The 21,680-nt window shown below is 40.8% G+C and overlaps 2 protein-coding genes across 3 annotated transcripts; one reads left to right on the top strand and one right to left on the bottom strand.

Annotated features, from left to right (window-relative positions):
• Positions 1–139: 139 nt before the first annotated feature.
• Positions 140–15,061, top strand: snx30 (sorting nexin family member 30). Of its 2 annotated transcripts, none has more exons than XM_034229283.1 (9): positions 140–420; positions 3,174–3,395; positions 4,554–4,664; positions 4,778–4,936; positions 5,637–5,826; positions 7,644–7,843; positions 8,517–8,606; positions 8,980–9,132; positions 10,300–15,061. In XM_034229283.1, the coding sequence occupies exons 1-9, from the start codon at positions 304–306 to the stop codon at positions 10,375–10,377; spliced, it is 1,320 nt and encodes a 439-aa protein (XP_034085174.1). In that variant the 5' UTR covers positions 140–303; the 3' UTR covers positions 10,378–15,061. The 2 variants fall into 2 exon arrangements, with proteins under 2 accessions (XP_034085174.1, XP_034085175.1); XM_034229284.1 differs by having other exon boundaries at positions 3,177–3,395.
• Positions 15,062–15,330: 269 nt separating this feature from the next.
• On the bottom strand, positions 15,331–21,680 carry LOC117554781 (thymic stromal cotransporter homolog). Its single transcript, XM_034229294.1, has 4 exons — positions 20,659–21,680; positions 19,663–19,854; positions 18,165–18,340; positions 15,331–16,311 (listed from the first exon to the last, which is right to left on the bottom strand). The coding sequence occupies exons 1-4, from the start codon at positions 21,130–21,132 to the stop codon at positions 16,254–16,256; spliced, it is 900 nt and encodes a 299-aa protein (XP_034085185.1). The 5' UTR covers positions 21,133–21,680; the 3' UTR covers positions 15,331–16,253.

Raw genomic sequence — 21,680 nt, forward strand, 5'->3', positions numbered from 1 at the left:
TTATCAGAGTTAGCCGTTTCATCAACAATTCTATCATCCTCTCAATAGACGATCTTAAGAATTTCATTCGTTGCTATTTGTCACGTGATTCACATGTTTACATCCGGGTTCGTGTTGTTTAACTTCCGGAGCTGCGCAGTGGGAGTCAGCTGACAGTTGTGGCCAACCAGCGGGTGTAACATCGCAAGGAGACAGTGAAGGGAGAAAACAGCCTCCCTCTGTCTGTAGTAACCGTATCAGCCGCGGAGAACCGGACAGTTGTTACCCCCCGGTACCCGGACACGTCCTCCCGCCTCCCGCAGGATGAGTGTTGGTGCTCCGAGGGCCCTGGCCAGCTCGGGGCAGAAGCCCATCACGGAGATCCTCCACCCGCTGTCCGCAGCCGAGGAGCCGCTCTCCGTCACCGTCGGAGGGGACAAGGTAGGCATCCTCAGCCGGGGCTTTACCGAAACCTGTTATCGTGCTTTGAGAACAACCAGGGGCTGGAGAAAGCACCTAACTACTCTGTGTACAGTGACCTGATTTCAGGCTGCCACCAGTGTGTGTGGTTGAATCCATCAAGTAGTCCATTAAGTGAACTAATGGAAGTTTAATTGAGAAAATGGGGTAAACATTAGCCGACCCTTCTTCTGGTTAATGTTTATTATTTTTTGTGTTTACTTTAAAGTGTTGCTGCCTATGACAGGAGTGATTTGAGCCTGAATAGTTTGAATTTGACCATAAATCAGTGTTGCATATATGCTTAACCTTTTAGATGACTATTTCTTTAAAAAAGGGGGTTGTTTTTTGAGAATACAACAAAAACAACCAAATGCATGTAAGAACAGACACATTCAGAAGCAACATACTACACACAAGGTAACTATGAGTAATGTGTTTTCAATACATTGACACCAGTTTACACATATTTAGCTCATTCTATAAAGGGGACCTGACATCATTATTGGTGTGCTGTGTAAACAAGGATTGATCAAACAAACAAGTCATACAGCTTTTACAATCCTGTTGTTTTACACACAGGAGGAGTGACTTGCTGAGCAACCACTTTGAGTGAAGTTAATCATTGTCGATGGGAGATGATGTGATATGTCTTGAACCTCCACACAAACTAATCTGTGAAGCCTGTATGAGTTGAAGTGAACCTGGCCCACAACTGAGGAGGCAATTATGCATATACTTCTAACAATCTGTCAATACTCTCCAATGAAAGTTGATGGAATGTTTGAATATGGGCCTGGAAAATCATATTTTTCACATTTCATATTTAACCATACAGTGTTAAGAAGTACAACTCTTTAATTTGTTATGTTTATTTGCATGAGGGCCAGATTTGGAGCATAAACCAATGTCACACACCACAGCAATAGACTAAACTAATGTGCAACTAATGTTACTAGATAGGCCTTTAAAATACACAAGAGACAGTATAATAGGCACGGTATGCATTACACTTTTTAACAGGAGAAAACAGACCAAACACTCATATAGAAAACAAAAATTCTCATTTTGTTTTTATATTATCTTTTACACCTTATATATTGTTTTCCTGCAATATTCAATCATATCCATAAGCAGAGGTTGATGTCATTTAATGGGCTGCTTTCCTCGGAGATATTTGTCATCACTGTAGGAAAAGCACATGTTTTAAACTAGTAAGATATTAATGGCTGAGTTCCATTTAGCTGCTTGGGTCTTATGTCCTGATATTCTGCATGCTGTCTAGTTAATAAGTAGTTAATGCCATTAGTAACACCTCTGCTTTCTCTACTATGACAGTTAAAATGTCTCCTGCTAAAAAGGCCAATAAAATACTTATGCAGACATAATGACAAACTTGGTTACCCTCCATATTTATCAGCCAAAACTGTCCAATATGTTCAAAAAGTTTGAAATGACTGTAAAAATGCAATATTTACGCTCCACCACAGTATGAACGGGGATAATGTTAATGATTTGGTTATAATATGGCTATACTGTATACACTAGGCTTCGTATTGAAAACACATTCTCCCCAGTGTACATATTTTCAGATTCTTCCTTAGTGTGTTTGTGTTTGGTTGTTCACTCACAGTGGTGTGATGACGCAACGCCATGCAATTATCTGAGCTGTGATTACCAGTGCAGGTTAGCACCACAGTGTGAAGAACGGCACAATGTCAGCAGCCTGTCTCTGTTTCTGTGTGTACACAGCAGCAGAAAGAGAGTGGTGTGAAGAAAAAGTGTGTGTGGTCAGCGTGTGGTTGTTCACACACACACTTTCTTCACACTGATTTATCTGGGAATTAGCACACATGCAAACAATTTGCTGTTAGAAAAAAGGGATAAAGGTTGAACTTGAGCTGCTTTTTGCACCTTAACCCAGGTGATGAGATGAAATCAAATGTGACAGTAAAAGATTTTTTGAGTTGTGTTTAGATGCTGCAGCCCTGCTACCAAAGTGTTTTGCCTACCTTCCTGTTGCAGTGTTGACATGTTTAGTCTTTTAGTTTACATTTAACATTCTGTTGCCTGCGTTCCCTGTGGTTTACTTAACGAAAGTCCTTTAGATAGGTGCAGTAATATTTTAATACATTGTCAACATTTATTTTTCATCCAGTGGATTCCACATGCTGTCTCTCTCTTCATTGAAGGGGGAAACATTTCCACATCCTCCAAAATGGTCCAGTAATTAGCTTTTTGCAGATTTTATTTAACTTAAGTTGGAGCTTGTGGGGAAAATGTGCTCTCTACTGCAGTTTTAGAAATCCGAAAGTGTGTGTGCATGCGTTTTCACACTAACGTAACTGTGGGAAAGTGTCTTGGAATAGTTTGGCATTAGTTTGGTCATGATATCTGTGTCTGTGTTGCTTAATGCTCCAATTCACAGGAAAATATCTGTCTTTTCAAAATAACAGTCAACATTTCACAAGGGTTAGGTTTAGGAAAACACGCTTATTTAAAAAGGTTAGGCTATTATTTTCCCACAGTTAGAATTCTTTAGCATTAAGGGCCGTTTAAAATGTGTCCCCAGCCCAAAAACGCTCCATTTCTCCCCCCTCATCCATCATTCAATTAGAGAGACAGCAGTAGTGTCAGATGATGCACCCAGCTCCAACAAGAGCCCCATTGAGAGTGACAAACATACACCATCAGCATCCATCCATCATTCACCATTGTGTTCTCTGTCCACGCAGCAGGAAATGGGGCTGACCAATGGCACGCCGGTGGAGACGTCGAGTCCCGCCTCCACGTCCTCGCTCTTCAACCGGCTGCAGCTGGACGACGACCTGGAAGCAGATGTGCGGGACCCCTACGCAGACAGCACGGAAATGCGTGACCTTTTCGTCACCGTGGACGACCCAAAGAAGCACGTCTCCACCATGGAGACCTACATCACCTACAGAGTCTCCACCAAGGTCTGCTATTGGCCTGTGTCATGGTAGCACTGTAATATAAATATATGAAAATAAGAGCTCTAATACTATTATTTTATTATTAGCGGCATCATATTGGTTGTTAAGCATGTACTAGCCCACCTGCCAATCATTTATTTCCCCCTTTCTTATATCCTCTTATGTTTTTGCGTTTTTATAATTGTGTTCGATATCTAAGTGCTACAAGCTTCCTGTCAGCTTGCAATCAGCAGCTGATTCCCAAACCCCTGGCCGTATTACAATACTGCGCTGTAATGTTAATACACACAATTAGTATTTCTATTTCTGGGATATCTATCATGCTAAACTTTCAATACGATAGATAATCCATCTCTGGCTCCTGACTCTTCACAATGCTTCGACCCATATTTGTTGGTGTTTAGCTTTTCAGAAACAACATTTGTACCCAGGCAGAAAGCTGTTTGCTCTCCCAGTTGCTGTGCACCAAGGGAGACACGTACCTATTTTAACAGAGCACCACAAATTACACAATCTATTTCAGAGTGTTGGCATCGTAACATTTAACATCCTGAAAACCCCAATAGAAGCTTTCAATGTGAAAACTGAAAAGTCTCTATGCAGACCCGCTGGTGTCACCACCTTCATAAGGGATTTATATTCCAGTCAGAGGGCGGATGCGTTCAGGTACTTCTGTTCACCAGGTGGATGCTCTGCTCCACCCTTCACATCTGTCTGACAGTAAGCCACCACTCAGCCTGACAGGACTTAATTTGCTGTGACTTTCAGCAAGGAGTCGTATTTTCGGAGGCCTTTCCTACGGTGTAAATGAAAGAAACAGATTCAGAGGGAGACAGTGCCAGGAGCCGCCCGGGTGGCGTCATGACGACAGTTGCCATGTGCTCTGTTGTGCTTCGGCTCAGAGGCCTCAGACAAATATCACAGCCTTATATGAACACAGTGTCTTAATTGAGAGCATGTGAGGGACGTCTTTTATCACCGTAGTGTGAGAGAGGCAGCGAGTGCTTTCTCAGCTATATTTCAAGGTCACTAGCTGAGACGTAAAGAAACATGGCTGTCCTCCAGTCTCATGTTTACCTAGGGATTGTGTGCGCTGATGTCTTAAATACATTATCCTCTCAGGTAACATAGCAAATGCTCTCATGTTTGTCTTTTCTCCAGACATCACGGGTGGAGTTTGACCTCCCGGAGTACTGTGTGCGGCGGCGATACCAAGACTTTGATTGGCTGAGGATCAAGCTGGAGGACAGCCAGCCCACCCACCTCATCCCTGTAGGTCACATGACCCGCCCGCCATGCAACCTGTCCTGTTTTCCATCAAGAAACGCTTCATTTACAGTCTATTCCTTCTCTTTCCTTCTCCTTCAATCTCTGTTCTGCTCTAGCCGCTGCCCGAGAAGTTCGTGATGAAGGGCGTGGTGGATCGTTTTTCGGAGGAGTTTGTGGAGACGAGGATGAAGGCTCTGGACAAGTTCCTGAAGAGAGTTGCCGATCATCCCGTCCTCTCCTTCAACCCACATCTAAATGCTTTCCTGACGGTCAAGGTGAGACAACACAACAGGGTTGAGATAAAAAAAAATCCAGCACTTGTTAAATCATCTCTGTCCTCGCCCACAAACAAATCTGTGTAAATGATTTGCCAGGAATAAGGAGACAAAACACACAATAACCAAATTGAAAAAAAAAAATTGTTACATTTGCTATTGATACTACAATAAAATCGTTATAGTAAATTATTTTTGTCCACAATAATAGTGTAGTGGAAATCTAATATTGCGACAGTCCTAATCAATAGGGGTGTGTGTGTGTCTGTTTGTGTGTTTTCTCCACATATGCCAACAGTCACCTATTTTGTCTCCAAGCAGCCGAGACACAAGACAAGACTTTATTGATCTCTGCGGGGAAATGAGGTTGTTACAGGAATAAAATAATTAGGACTCAGAAAAAAAGTGCAGCATCAGCATTTCAGAACAATATAAAATCTACCATGTACTGTAGGTGAAAAAGATAATAAAACAACAAGAGCAGCTGTAGCAGTTCATTCATGTGACTATTTCAGCACTTTAGGTATAAGATAAATATTACCCTTGATTTCTTCTGAAGATTGACTTCATACCATTTATCACAATATGCAATGTCAATTAGGTGTTTAGGTGGCACAAGGTGCATAGAAAAAGTGTTTATCCAAATGTGCAAACACATCTGCTACTTCATTTTTTTTAATTCTCGGCCTCACGTCTGCAGGACCTGAACAAGCGTCAGGGTCTCGCCCTGCTGTCCAAGGTGGGCGAGTCGGTGAAGCACGTTGCCGGGGGTTACAAGCTGCGGGCGCGACCGGCAGAGTTCTGCGCCATGGGAGAATATCTGGACACCTTCAACCAGAAACTGGGAACCATCGACCGCATCGCTCAGAGGATCCTCAAAGAGCAGTCAGGTAGCAACAGAGGAGACTGAGCATAATGAAATGCACTCTCAAGGTTCACGATTCTTCCTTTTTAAAACACATTTCTTTGGAGCCTTTTATTGGACAAAAGTCCTTTTTCTAGTTCTAATAAGCACCAAGAGGGCTTGCAAATGGTTTTAAACCACTTCATTGATTGATTTGGTTATTAAAGAGACAAGTAAGAGAGGGATGATTACAATGAATTACAAATGAGAAAACTATTCCATTCAAATAGAACTTCAAATATGTCTAGACAATCATTATATAGCAACAAATTAAATTAAAACCTGATGAAACATTACAAAATTAACAAAGGAGCTGTTGGGGAAATAATTGTATATCAATGTGAAAAAAATAATAATACCTACATCCCCAAATAATTGTAAAGTATGTTTTAAAGAGGAAAAAAAACCACATTTTCAATTGTTATTCCTTCATCTCTTTCTATTATTTACCAATTCTATTACACACATTGTGGCAAAAACTTAACATAGTAAAAAAGGGCCGGGATGTAGTAAGCACTTCCTGGCTGGAGGGCTGAAGCCACTCTTTCACTTCACTTTGCAAAAGTATTTTAGGCAGCAGGAAGCAACATTTTGACACCTCTGTGTGCTGATGGCAAAACAGCCTCAAGTAGTAATCTCTGTCTATACTCTACCCCTCTTAAGCAGTTATTGGAATGTGCTAATTTACATTCTTCCTGTGGTGAGCCTATATCATGCAATGGTTCAGTCTGAAGCTAACGCTAGCTTGTGTGGCTGTATCTGCAGTGTTGACTCAGTGCTGTTGCTGCAGGAGAACCCGCAGACCTTTGGCCTTCTGGGAGCACGGTTGATGCGGTCCTAACTCATGCATGACAAGTGATCCTGTAAATACCTGACATCTGCCGGGTGAAAGGCTCGTTGTGACCATCTGTCAGGGTTTAAACGTGTTGCAGTCTGTGGCCTTAGAAACCCGCAGCGCAAACGTTTCCATATTGGAGGAGATAAGATGGAAACTCAGGAAACTGTAGATAATGGAGGCCTACGAGCTGGCATGGAGTGTACAAAGAAAAAAGGGAAAAGAAAATGATTTGCGTAGCTTGACTCAGCAGCCCTGTGTTCAACCATGACCTTTTTTGAATGTGCAATTTACCAAAAATAGACAACTGAACACCCCTTTCTCTCCGTATTGAGGATAGAAAGTTCTGCTTTGATCGGTTTTCCGGTCCAGCCGTGTCTTGTGACGCCACAGAGATGGAAACACTGGTTATCTACAGGTCACTAAGAAGGAAAAAAGAAACCCAGCAAAAATAGTTGTCGAAAGCATGGGAGGTTCTAGGGGGGGGCGAACAGGGGCCAGTGCCCCTGTAACATGGAGCTTGGACCACCCTGTGGCCCCCCTACAAAAGAATACATCTATGATAATGCAATTCATGTAAAAATACTAAGGTACTGTGCTCTTACCTGGGCCAAAGTTAACAGGATTTCTTTTTTTTTCAGTAATTTAATAAGTTGGAACTAAGTTACTGAAACAAATGTTGTGACTAAAACAAATCCCAACAAACATTAAGAAATAAAATAAAAACAAAGTTTGGCTGCATACATAATGTATTTATTACCCCCAAACTTCTTTTAATGTTCTGTATCTTGGGCCAAAGTAACAAAAAAACAACAACAAAAAAGTAATTGACACAAACTCTGTTACTAAATCAAACACCAATCATGCTATTTTATGTTTTTTTATGCGCAATGACTTTAAATGAAAAATGTTAAAATCTCCTGCTCTAAAGTGAAGAAGATCTTAACTCCTCTTTCTCCCCCCCCCAGAGTACCTGACGGAGCTGCGTGAGTATGGCGGTGTGTACTCCAGCTGGGTGGGGTCTGAGGAGGAGCTGCGGCGCCCCCTGGAGGGTGTGGCCGGCTGCGTGACCACGAGCTGCGGAGCGCTGGAGGACCTCGGGGACAACATGAGCCTGGACTTCCTGCCTGTGCTCCGAGAGTACGTCCTCTACCTCGAGTCCATCAAGGTGAGGGGGGGGGGGGGGGGGGGGGGGGGGGGGGGGGTCGGACAGAACCGTTTATTGTGATGTAATCCAGATCCTAGTAGCAGACCACGGTATTGCAACAACAATACAAACAAACAAACAAACCTGTGGCCTGAATTAACCTTTCGACTTTTAGGATAAAAAAATATAGACAATTCATATTTTTATAAATGTAGTGTTATTAAATAGAAATTAGAGTAGATTTTTACTTTGCTCTTGTCTTTATTTGATCCCAGCAACACATATCAAAAATATTACATGAGTACTGTTCATTACAAAAAAAGGAATGTGATTTATATAACACATACAATGCCCCTATCCAACTTTTCTTGTACACTTACAATTTTGAATGATCAGAATGAATGAAATAAAAACCTACTTTATCAATTGAAAATATGTGAGAAAGCTGTGAGCAGCTCCTCCATTTCCTTTCATCATCAGCACATAGTTGCCTTCTTTAAGCTGAGTTGTCTTTTTCCCTAGAGGAAATAGCCTCTGATATTCCGCATGTGTCATTTCCTGTATCCACCCAGCTCCTAAATCATCTCTGTTTAAGATTTGCTTACTATTTTTGTTTGCAGAAATATTACAGTGTCAGTAGACGTCACGCTTACTGTGCTAAATAAAACAGTTGATGTTTCCTGGTTGATTACAGAATGTTTTGAGGAAGCGAGACCAGAGCCAGGCGGAGTACGAGGGCCGACTAGAAGCAGCCATACTGCGCAAACAGGAGGACAGAACGCCAGTAAGCCGCTGCTGCCATTTCCTTATGTGTCTAGTTTTCTAGAGTTCACGGTATAACTGTATGTGACCATTTGTATTATAAAGAAAGGGAGTGTTTCAGACAGCACTTTTTTTCAGAAATCAAATGGAAAATGGAAAAAAGGCTGAGTAATCCCTTCAAAATAAAAGCTTTTTTGTCCATACACAATACTAACACCACAAAGAAAGGTATTCAGGATTTTAGACTGTGAACTTCTTTCCTTTTCCAACAATCCTTCCATAACTCCTGCTCCACCCACACCCCTGTGGTTGTAGCCCTGCGATCTGTAGTTTTTTAATAATGTCCCCTGAACGCCCCTGTTGCTCTAGTTCTCTCTCTCTCTCTCTCTCCGCAGATGCCGCTGGAGGTGGAGAAGTGCCAGGACAAAGTGGAGTGTTTCAACGCGGACCTGAAGGCCGACTGGGAGCGCTGGCAGAGCAACAAGAGACACGACTTCAAGCAGCTCCTCACCGGCATGGCCGACAGAAACATCAACAGCTATGAAAAGGTAGAGCACCAGGAAGTGACCTCAACACGCTGCAAAAGCAAGGACATTCACACAAGTTTGTATCGTATTGTAATTATTGATCGAGCATTTTTGTAGTTGGAACAGAAACTGATATATTCTGTATTTAGTGAGAGCTCCAGGCCTCTGTTGTAGACTTTTTCTTTTAGCTTTTTCCACCCATTTTCAACTGTCAGTGGAAAAAATAGTGATTGGCATGGCTGAGTGTTATTATAACATTTTTTATAATGATGCCATTACAATATCTGAGATCCCATATGTTTTAGATTTCTTCAAACCGGTTTCTATAGAAAATTGAAAGTGGCAAATTGGTTGGAATCGTATTAAGCAATATTTGATACAGCACAAATGTCAAACATACTAGTTCAAGCTTTTTCTGTTAAATATCAAAGAAAATGTCCTGTTTTTGAGCTTTGTAGCCCTGGTTCTGCCAAACAAATGAAAACACATCCCTATTGGCTAGGGGAAATTGTGCGGGACATTTTCTTATTTAAAAGAGAAGCTCTGTTATTTACGAAAAATGTTCACAATATTAGAAGGGTTACATTAAGATGAGTCAAAAAGAATGCTCTACATGCGTAAAATGCCTCAATAGATCCTTTATCTGACTCAAGATGATATTATGTGTGTTCCCAACACTCTGGAAACAATTTGGTTGGTACTTAAGGCAAGGTTGATTTCATTTTTATGTCATACACAGACGTCAGTTCAAGGTGCTGTACACAGTGGAATATAATACACAATTGGACAATACAGTTTACCTGAGTTTGGTATCAGATCCAACAGAGCACTATCACAGCTGCAGTGAGATATCAGTTGTTTACTTTCTATTAATCCGTGATAGACTCACTGAACATGAAGGCTCTTATCAGAAACACTCTGTACACACTGATACAGTTACTCACACTGACAGCTGGAAGTTTCCCAGTAGAACACCCTCTGACCTCCTGAAGCAATACATCAGAAACACTTCAATCAATTGCTCAAGGGCACCTAAGACTTGGCAGGCAGTAAAGAAGCTAGATTTATCTCACCAGCCCAAACAGGACCAAATAAGCGACCTTGAGAAAAATGAAGCCTACTGTAATGACACAAACTGCCACCGGTCTCACTTCATCTCCCTCTGTCTCCCCCGTCTCCCCCCTGCAGAGCCAGGCAGCGTGGGAGTCGCTCATCACTCTCCTCCAGGACAAACAGACTGAGGACAAAACGAGCGAGACGAACTGAACCTCGAGTTTCTCTCCGTGTCACACACTCTCCCACGCCAAGGAGAAGAGGAGCCGCCGGGCTGCAGGGAGAAACTGCCGGACCCCGCCCCTGTTCTCCTGGAGGGGGCTTCCACTCTCGCAGAGGTCTGACCTGGGAGTGAGGTAACAAACGGTACATTCAAGAACAGCTGGGAAAGAGGAAAGACCTACTATGTACAGACAATTTCCTTTTTGTTGTTTTATTGACTTTTTCTACTTAATATTTCCAATTAACAGTCGGTTGCCAATGCTTACCTGTGTTTATTTAACTCTTTGTCTCACTGAGGCATTTTCTGTCTGTTTCCCCATTTTCACATTGAGCCAAATGTGAAGGATCACTCTTCAGCGTTGCAGAAATCAGATTAAATGGTAAAACATGTATACAGAGCGTCCCCAAGATTTATTTTTGATGTCAGGTTGTAAAAGCTTCAACACGGAAACAAGACTTGTGAAATTCTCTCTCATCTCTTTAAGTTTTGTCCATAAATAACAATCAACATCCTTTATTTAAATGGCCACATGTTATTTTTATGCATGTTTCAGCCCATCAACTCTTTGTTTTTCAAAGGCATACATTTTTATTGTTAATTGCAGAGACTTATTACAATCTGGGGCATCCAAGATGTTCTACTCAGCCTTTTGTTTGTTTTACAGGCGGAGAAAAAGCAGGAAGGGTAGCAAGATGTGTCAAAGAAAGACAATTTGGGAAAAAAGGCACTGCTTATTCTTGAAAGGGAAACTATAGGAATTATGATTAATCTGTATCCTTACATACATTGACATGAAGCAAAGCCACATTTTGTGTGGGTGTCTTATCTCATGTTGAACAGAGAAGTCAGAGAATGGATTTTGTTGGAGGTCATTTTGTGTTTTTAAGCACAGACACACAGCAGATTTGTTGCGAGAGCTGTGCAGCAGCTCCACCTGGTGGTTAAGAAGTGTTTCATTATTTTAAAGGTCCCCTATTAGCAGGGCTGCACATAACTGGTGCGCATGCGCACCCCCCGCCAAAAAAGAGCACCGGATCATTTGAAAAAAGGCGCATTTGCAGAGAGAGAGAGAGAGAGAGAGAGAAAAGAGGGATGAGAGAAAAGAGAGAAGAGAGAAGAGAGAGAAAAAAGAGAGAAGAGAGAGATAGAAAAGAGAGAGATATTTGCAAGTTGCATAATAACTGGTAAGATAGCAGGGTTTCCTAATTCTCACACATAGACTTTACTTGGGCGGGCCGCCCAGGTATATTAACGGCCGCCAAAGTATAATTCGCGAGCTATTTAGGTTTAATTGTTTTTAATCCGTCCACGAGCACGACGGCATCTGCGATCCCTCGCTCTACCCCTCGCTATCGCCTGAAGGGTCTGCTTTATGCGCTCCGCACAGTAACCCTGCTGCGTGCTCACTAGCGCACCTCCCCCCCCCGCTTCATAAAGTCAAGTACCCCTCAAAAGGTCCGGTTTAATTCATTTTAAGGATGCACACCAAACAACATCTCCAGGTGCTCCTTTGAGAACCAGGGCAAAAAAGTGATGTGCTCCCCTGCCTATTAGGCTCTTTTTCATCGATACATTATAGGTCTCAGATATATACAAAACATATCTCTGAAGTGTTTGGCTCGAAATACAAAGCCATAAACCCCTCTATTTCAGACCTGTTCAAAAAGTGCTGATTCTGTGTCTGTAGCTTTAAATGCAAATGCCCTGCCGCTGGCCACGCCCCTCTATGAAGTGATTGGGTTAAAAAAAGAAAACACTCAATGTCACTCAGGATATTCAGGTGATAAGGTGTGGGGGGTTACCTTGGTTGGTGATTGGCTGATGGTTGCACAACCCAAAAAACATTTTGACATCACAAAGTGGCCAAAATCTGATCAGCTCATTTTCAGACAGGTTTTATAGATGGTTCAGGACAACAAGTGAGCAAATCTTTTTTTTCCTGAAACTTTCAGAATCTCCTTTTTGCATAATAGGTTTAAAAGAAAACCGTGTGCTTCTTCTGTTGATGTCATATGTTGGTTTTGTCATGGCCATTTATCTTCATAAATTCATGCTGTGAAGATTTCTCCAGACTCGGTTGAGGATACTAAATGGCACAACAGGCAGACCTATCCAATGAAAAGCACAAAGAGGGTAAAGGTGTATTCTATTCAAACCAAGGAATACTAATGGGGGTCAACTTTTTTGTAAAACTTTTTAAATGAAATATAATTTTCTCAGAACCACCTGCCACAGAGACTCGTTTAGAGAACGTTTTGCATTGGGAACATGATGGGGCTGGAGAGTGACGTAACACATGTCTGGAAATGATCAGAAATAACCGTTTGGAGGAGAGTTTGAGACTGTCGAGTCTGTTCAAGTTTCCATTGGTGAATTTCTCAAAACTGCTGACACTTCTGGCATTCAGAGGAACCAGCAGCACTGAGGCTTCTGGTCAATCTGTGTCATATTAACACCAGAGGGAAAGATCAAGCAGCACTCAGAGGAGTTTGGGAAATCAGAGCCAGACATTGCAAAAACTGCTTCCTCTGCTTTAAAAACTGTAATGTGGAAATGATGTGCTCTTTGGTTCTGATTGTGAAGAGTGGCTCAGCTCTGACTCACGGGAAACATTTAGTCTTTTTCAGATTCAGCAGCGTCACGCTTTGTCTTTTCTCCAAATGTTGCTGATGCCTTAAAATCCACTCTGAGATGTTCTGTAATACGTCAACGTCTAACATTATTTGCTGAACCAGCTTGACTTAGTCATGATCGTTTATCGCTTCTCCTGAAATTGTTGATCATTTAAATGTCCTTATTTTTCTCTGTCCCCTTTGCTTTACTGCTAGTTCATTACCCTCAACATAAAGTAGTGAAAAAATCCCACCAATGAGGACCAGGCATCTTCCAAAAACCATTTACAAACACGCCGATTTGAACTTTTTTCCATTTAATTGCACTACAAAAAGTGTATTTTCCCAACACATGTCATTATTTATTCTGTTTTATAAAGAGATTCTTTAGCGTAATATCATTTATTTCAGACTTTAGGTGTTGATTTGAATTTCTGTTCCTGTGTTTTTATATATTTGAAATGTCTTTCAGTCAGATCCTCTTTTAAAGGCTGATGTCACATTACTGTCGTCAGTGCAGCAGAGTGTGAGTTCTCTAAGAGGAGAGGAAGTAACTGGTTTCACTACTCGATCAGTTCTCTTTTTATTTGTTCGTTATGTTTTCCCCTCAATCTTTAAAAAGCATTGACCAGATACTGTTTCCAATTTGACATCATCAGGCAGCAAGATGGGGAGAAGGTCTACGGATGTGCCAAATGTCTATTTGTTTCCTTATATTGAAATCCATGGCAAAGAAGTGTTCATAAAAAGAGCCTCTGTCACTAGACTGTAAAAGAAGACCACCATTTTTATCAGCAAACCACTGCTTTAAAGGAGCATTTCCATGTTAATTTAAGGTTTATGTTCCTTTTCTACATTTGCAATCCTTGTTGGGTTGATTGTCACATCTTATATGGACATCCACCACAATTTAAGATATTTAAAATGATTAATCCAGCAGAGTAAGTCATTGTTGTTTGATTAGTGACTGCTAGAATTCAGGAAGGACAGTGCATCCCTATCAGGCACAGTTTAGAGTTTTGACTACTATGAAGCAATTTGTGTTTGTATCACAAGAAACACAGTGTTTTGGTCAGAAGAAATAAAAGTGATCTTAGATTTGAACACTTGGAACCTTTTGTTTTGATTGTTTTATCAAATGATGGCATCGGTGCTTTATGACTCTCCTGCTGTCTGGTGTAGATGAAGTGACCGAGCAGGAACACTTTTGGGATCATTCAGACTGGATTTTATAATTTTTTTGCTCTTATCGCAATATACTGTATAAAGATAATAATATACCCCAATGTTAAGGTGAATTATTTGGTACAGCTGAGTCTATTTTTGTATAAAAGAAGCAGGTGATCGTTGTTGGGTTTTTAATGAGCATATGAATAACAAGGGATTATTGGAGATTTGTACATTTTGCATAACTGGAATATAAAGAAGAGGCTTTTTTTATTTATTTTGATGCTCATTGGAACCCCAACGATAGTAATCTGATCCATGATGTTAATCTGATAACCTGTTCTTACTCATAGTCATTGTAAATGTCCCATCTTATACTGTGTGCCTGCTGAACCTTTGCACTATATATGTTGTTCCAACCCATGACGGATATGTCTGCTAAAAACACATTTAAGCAAAAAACGAAATTATTTTTCATTCACTTGCCAAAAAAAGAAAATGCATACTCAGCTAGGTTTTAGGGACGATGATAGCTGACACATCCTGTGAAGAGTGGGGAGACACCATTTTGGTTTTTCTTTCATTTATAATCCAATGTTTCCAAGCCAAATGTCCCTGTTTTTTCATCCTGTTTTCGAACCACACATGAATGGAAAACCTGATCCATCTCACCTGTTGAAAATCAGCGTCTTATGAACGTGTGGATCTATCTTTGGTTTCCTCCCGAGTGTGTACTGTTTACGTTCAGCCCTGCATTTGAATGTTAATAATATCCTGTTGTACTTATGAATAAGCTTGTATATTGATGTCGTTTTGATGCAATTTATCTTTACCTCAAATGATTGTTTTGGATATATTGGACCAACAATAAAAAGAAAGAATGCGTTTGATACTCGACTGCTCAGGTTTCTTTTTATTTTGTCTTGTCATTTTCATTTTGATCTCAAAATGTATTGTAAATGCACACAAATAAAACTGAATCATAGAAATGACAAAATATAGCATACCTAAAAAAAGTCATAGTGAAGTATGTTTTAATCATAAAAGGCTGTTGTAAGTGAAAACATTTATATAAAAGTCATAGTAAAATATGTTCATAAAAATGCAAAAGGTCATACTATATTATGTCTTAAAGAAGAAGAACTATAGACTGTATAGACTATATACTTGAATGTTCAAAATGACTTTATTGGCAGAATTAGTGTGAATTTCACAACAGTTGGTTCCATATCAACAAATCACATTAAAAACTTCAGACAAACCTTTGACATTGTTATCAAAAAACAAAATACTGTACCAGAGTTGCAGCTTTAAGTCTCATCAGTGCAAATGCCCTCTGTTTCAACCCCAAATGAACTGTACCTTGGCTGTAATAAACTTATTTAACCCTATTTCAAGTTATTGACAGCAGCCTTTGTGTGTTTGTGCCTTGTTAAATGTAAACAATTAATAGTGCAATCATAAATTAATGCATAACATAAAAAAAAACTATGCAGGCTGCAGGTTCTTTCCTTCAATCCAACACAAGTACAAATAAAACACACACACACTTGCGTGGCTATTAAAAAACACATTTCTAAATTTGATATTTTTATAACCCTAACCTCAAAGCAGTAGAAAAAATAACCCTAAAAGTGCAAATACTTTTCAAATTATTATCTTTTTAGACATGTACCTATACAGTCAGTCATTCTTAGCTCACACTCCTTTAGATGATGGCTGCAATGGGACAAGTTGGACACATTCAATGACATATTTACATTGTGGTAAAATCCCCTTGTTGGTGTTGCTGTCGAGATGACTTTAATTCATAAAAATGTCACTAAAATTCTGTTGGTTTATAAAAAACAATTGTAAAATATGTATTTGTTCATATAAAAGGCCTGTATTGGAGTACAAAAATAGAATATAAATATGAATGCTACTGAATGATCCGCCTGTAGGATCTCCTCTACTACATGTCTAAAGTTTCACCACAATAGGAAGTGACATTAAAGGCACCATTCTGCTTTCTGCCCATTTCCTGTCTCAGTTGCTTACTCGTACCGATGCTAGCCCACGGCTGACGGGGACGGGGACGGGGGGGCTCAGTCCCCTTGGATCGTTTCGTACCGTTGCTTTTGAGGGGATCTGCAGCCGATGACACTGGAGAGAAGAGAGGAAATATTATGGTGAGAAAACGAGGTGTGTGAGTCTTCAAAGCAGGATAAACAAGTTTGTACATCAGCAGGAGACATCATGTAACAACAATACTGTAGAATAGATTAACCCTATATACCAGTGACGAGGCAGAGCCTCCCCTGTCATACTCCAATGAAACGGAAAAAAAACTAAAGAAAAACTAAATAATAATAATAATAAAATCTCACCAATGATCTGTGTTGTAAATGTGATTTCTGTATAATTCCAATCGCTTTTTATAGTCAAAATCGGCAAATGTGCCGAGCTCCGCTACAACTAGGCTACATGGGAGCGATGAGAAGTGAGGCAGGGACGAGCTCTGCCTCACGTAACCCGATATCAACTGGCTGGAACGCGGGCACTAATTTAGAGCGGCCACTTATTTTGTGAGCGCGCTCAAGCCAGATAAGGAGGACTTTTACAAAAATGTTATAGAGATTGTTGTCCAGAAGGATAGCATGGACTTCATCTTCAAGTCAAGGTAAGACCACAATTGTAATGAAAATGGGATCTTACTAAGAGAGAACAATCCAATATTTAGATTTTGGGTATCCTTTTGTTGAACAGTCTGTTTAAAATTAATCGAAGCATCAGACTAAAAAAGCTTTTGAAAATAACAGAATATTTCGATTAAGGTCAAAATATAATATTTGTAAATCTGACTCTGAAAGAGTCAGTGCCTCACCAGCCATGAACCTCACCGCACGTCACTGCTATACCCTTGATGTATTTCAATTGTGTCTTTTCTTAAAGGTATCTACATAAGATTTAAGGTAAATCAATAAATAATGGCCTTATCTAAGTGGACAGGTGGGAATGGCATCAAACTTGTTATCTTTGAAGTAGATTTCACTATTGTTGTTTCGAAGTGAACCAGTTTGGAGCCTCAAATAAAAGAGTTGTTGACAGGGAATACACTAATTTTTTTTTCTCAACTCATCCCTGCAATAATATCCAGAGGTGGGAAAAGTACTCAGATGTTGTACTTGAGTAAAAGTAGAAGTACTCAGATGTTGTACTTGAGTAAAAGTAGAAGTGCCAGAGTGTAGGAATACTCTTACAAGTAAAAGTCCAAAATGTTACTCAAGTAAAAGTACAAAAGTATTAGCATCAGAATATACTTAAAGTACCAAAAGTACTCACTATTCAGATGGGCCCATTTCAGAATAATATATATGATATGTTTTATAATTATTAATCATTAAAGTGTTATCAAAGCTGGTAAAGGTGGAGATGGTTTTAATGACTTTATTTACTGGAGGGTAAATTGTGAATTTACTCCAGGTCTAAAGAGTTGAATATATTTCACATCATTTATCCAAATCTGTAAAGTAACTAAAGGTATTAAATAAATGTAGTGGAGTAAAAGTACATGATTTACCTCTGAATTGTAGTAGAGTAGAAATACAAACTAACAGAAAATTGAAATACTCAAGTAAAGTACCTCAACATTTTTACTTAAGTACAGTTCTTGAGTAAATGTACTTAGTTACTTCCCACCTCTGGTAATATCAAAGGACCAAATGCATTCATCTATGGTCAAAATATAAAAAACATAAAACAAAGAATAGAAATGTCCATAAATGAGGTAGAAATGTAATCAAACGTAGGGTCTAATTCAAACAAAAAGCACCATAAAGAAAGTCACATTGTAAGTAACGCATGAGAAAACAATCTTCAATTTTTTTGTATCAAACTTATCTTGTTTTCATACAATTTAAACCCTAAGACATTTGGCTGAAAAATGCTCCAAACAAATATTGATCCCAGGCATTGAGGGTATCACTCCCGGCAACAGTGTATGACCCCCCTCTCACCATATTGGTATCATCCCCAGCACGGTGATTATGCTGGACAGCGTGAAGACGAAGCCTGGGAACCAGCCCAGGGTCCGCTGGTAGATCTTAGTGAAGGCCGGGATGTAGGCCAGGCTGGCAAACTTCAGAGCCAGCTGCAGGGAGGTGAGAATGGTGCCTGATGGGAAGGAGGAGAGACAGGGCAAAGGACAGATACAGTAAATACATTAGGGAGGGAAACACACACATATCATATTCTTTTGGGATAAACTAATCTCAGAGGGATCTCTTTAAAGGAATATTTTTGGAGAATTAAATGTATTTGCTTTCTAATACCACTCTCAACTATATGTATAAAACACTGTAATCTCAGATTAGCAGAAAGACTGTAAACATCGTTATTTTAGATTTCCTTGTATATGCACTTGTTGGCACGTAGACAGAAAATGGGTTGATGTTGCTGCTGCTTGCATTGCACTGACTTATCAAACAAAGCAAACACAAGAGGAAAATCCCTGACAATGAATAACCCTGCTGTTCTGTGTGTGTGTGTGTGTGTGTGTCAGAAAGAAGAAGTATGACTGACTGGCCACAGAACATGCTCTTCACCACGCGTCCTCTTTTTGGCACAGACCAGTGTGAGTGTTTTCAGTATGCACCACTCCTCCCTGTCTACATACCTGTCTACATGCTGCATGGCACTGTGCATACACACAGAACACTAAAGGCTAACAAACAAGGATTGGTAGCTGGATACAAATCTATGAATAAGTGCCTCAGAGGTGACTTCATTTCCCCGAAATTGTGGCTATGAGGGGATATATAATAACTGTAGCAGTTGGAGCGTCAGTAAGGGAGTTTCTTCCTGATCTGCCCATGAACTTCAGACTGCAAACTCAATTTTTAGGAACTGTAATGTTGTAATCATTCGTCCTCAACTTTCTTGTTTTAACACGGTCTGATGTTTGATTAGAACTACTGACACCATTGTGTATCTGTCATGCGCCCCACACACACACACACACACACACACACACACACACACACACACACACACACACACACACACACACACACACACACACACCACACACACACACACACACACACACACACACACACACACACACACACACACACACACACACACACAACACACACCACACACAGACCCACCACCACACACACACCACCACACACACACACACACACACACACACACACACACACACACACACACACACACACACACACACACACACACACACACACACACACACACACACACACACACACACACACACACACACAACACACACACACACACACACACACACACACACACACACCACACACACACCACACACACACACACACACACACACAACACACACACACACACACACACACACACACACACACACACACAAACACCACACACACACACACACACACACACACCCACACACACAACACCACACACACACACACACACACACACACACACACACACACACACACACACACACACACAACACACCTGCAGCAGGGTGATGGCGTGTAAGAGGCAGAGCAGGTGCAGCAGAGTGCTCATGGAGAGCAGGATGGACCCATGTTGGGTGCTGGAGCTGTAGAGCAGGAAGAGGTGCCCCGACACCAGGCTGCCCACCAGGCCGGCCCCCCCGTACAGCAGCTCCACCCTCATCAACACCTGCAGGGAACAAGGAACATTTCTTCATTGAACAGTTGTGAAGAAAGTACATTTGTCCATTGTTGTTTTTGTATTTGGCAGATAAATGGTTAAACAAATATTATTTAGTGCCATTATCTGTTGCTCTTGGTTGCATTTATGATAATAATAATAATGTAGCCTACTGTACATGCATTTGTCAAAATGGGTCACCAATGACATGACATTGTTAGGCTTTTGGAAAGTCTTTCACATTACAGTGCATATTTTGTCACATCACGATGTCTAATGCAGCTTTAAAAAAGACTGTAATGTCCCTTATCACAAAACTTTTTTTCTGTGGTTGTGACCTTCTTTCCTCAACTATTGTCGCCTACTTGACTACAATTTCGTAGTTAAAAGCCGTTAAATACAATTTTGTAGTTAAGCTCTTGTGATTTACTTGAGTATTTTCATTTACTGCTACACTATCCTACTCCACTGCAATTCAGAAGAAAATATGGCATTTTAATCCACTATATTTAAATAAAAAAAACAAATACTTTAGTACATTTGAAGACTGAGATTCAGAATGTTCAAGATAAAACTTTGTTTTTACTTTATTAATAAAGTCAAAGTCCCAAAATTATTCTGAAATGGGATGTTGAGCATACTTTTTTAACTAAGCTATAAGTATATTCTAACGTTTATAAAATTATTATTTGACTTAAGTAGGCCTCGCATTTTGATAGGAGGACTTTTGCATGTAACAGAGTATTTATTTACTTTATTCTGTTGTACTTTCACACTTCATTGTGCAGCAGGTAACACTAACTGAGTACTGACCTTGGATCGGTCCTTCGCCGTGGAGCCGAGCGACGCCAGCGTCATCACGCCGGGCCAGTACGCGCAGAAGCCCCCAGACAGCCCGAAGACCACCCCGGCTCCGTACATCACCTCCAGCGGGAGCCGGAAGAGGACCACCAGCAGCAGGGCGAGCCTGGACAGCAGGTACCCGCTGAGGGGCAGCATGATGGGGGTTCTCCTCCAGCCGCGGTCCCCTAACCTGGCCAGCAACATGGCGGGCAGGATGGGAGTCAGCCCGATGATGAGGTTGTAGATCAAGAAGAAGTCTGTCATGAACTTCTGCTGGCTGTCTTTCTCGGATACGTCGGTGTAGGTGGCGTTGACACTCCGGTCCTTCACCACCATCTGCAGGGCCGTGTTGAAGAGACTGCTGCCCAGCTGCTCCAGCACCACCCCCGACTCTATCTGCCGGAGGACCGTGAACGCCGCATGGCACGAGCCAGGCAGGACCATGGTGACACAGTCACTTTGGGTCACCACACACACAACTCTCTTATGGAAGTCAAAATGAGTGGGAAAACGTCCACAAAGCAGCTGCTGGAGTTACTCTGGTGTCGCTGTTCCTGCCTCACCCAGTAGTGTGTGTGTTTGAAATAAAAAGCAGCGAGGGTGTAAATAATCATCTCCCACGCCTACTTCCTACTCTGACTCTTACCACAGGCACGACGATGACACTGGAAAGTGTGGAGCCTATACTGTGTGAAATATTTTACCAAACACTGGGACAGCTCTTGGGCTTCTGTTCATGACAGTATGGCCACACAACAGAAACAAGTCCACACTTAGAAAAGTAACAATAACAGAAAGGAAAGTTAAATCATCAAAGCTGATGTTATCTCTGGATTCCGTGGCATGTCAGGAACAAATATAAATTAGTAAATAGACTGGTAGTTTATTTTTCTGATAGTGTTTTCATTATTGGATTTAAATGAAAGAGGCCCTATTATGCTTTTATGGGGTTTCCCTTTCCTATATTGTGTCATAGTTTCTGGGACATGGAG

Source organism: Gymnodraco acuticeps, unplaced genomic scaffold (assembly GCF_902827175.1).
Source record: "Gymnodraco acuticeps unplaced genomic scaffold, fGymAcu1.1, whole genome shotgun sequence".
Classification (NCBI taxonomy): Eukaryota; Metazoa; Chordata; class Actinopteri; order Perciformes; family Bathydraconidae; genus Gymnodraco; species Gymnodraco acuticeps.

Bases quoted from the DNA above. Each gene is read 5' to 3' on its own strand.
- LOC117554781 (XM_034229294.1), bottom strand. From the start codon at position 21,132: ATGGTCCTGCCTGGCTCGTGCCATGCGGCGTTCACGGTCCTCCGGCAG. The intron at 19,855-20,658 runs GTCAGTACTCAG...TGTTCCCTGCAG, and splicing joins CGGCGAAGGACCGATCCAAG to GTGTTGATGAGGGTGGAGCT. The intron at 16,312-18,164 runs GTGAGAGGGGGG...TCTTCTCTCCAG, and splicing joins CTGGGGATGATACCAATATG to TGTCATCGGCTGCAGATCCC.
- snx30 (XM_034229283.1), top strand. From the start codon at position 304: ATGAGTGTTGGTGCTCCGAGGGCCCTGGCCAGCTCGGGGCAGAAGCCC. The intron at 4,937-5,636 runs GTGAGACAACAC...TCACGTCTGCAG, and splicing joins ATGCTTTCCTGACGGTCAAG to GACCTGAACAAGCGTCAGGG. The intron at 9,133-10,299 runs GTAGAGCACCAG...TCCCCCCTGCAG, and splicing joins ACATCAACAGCTATGAAAAG to AGCCAGGCAGCGTGGGAGTC.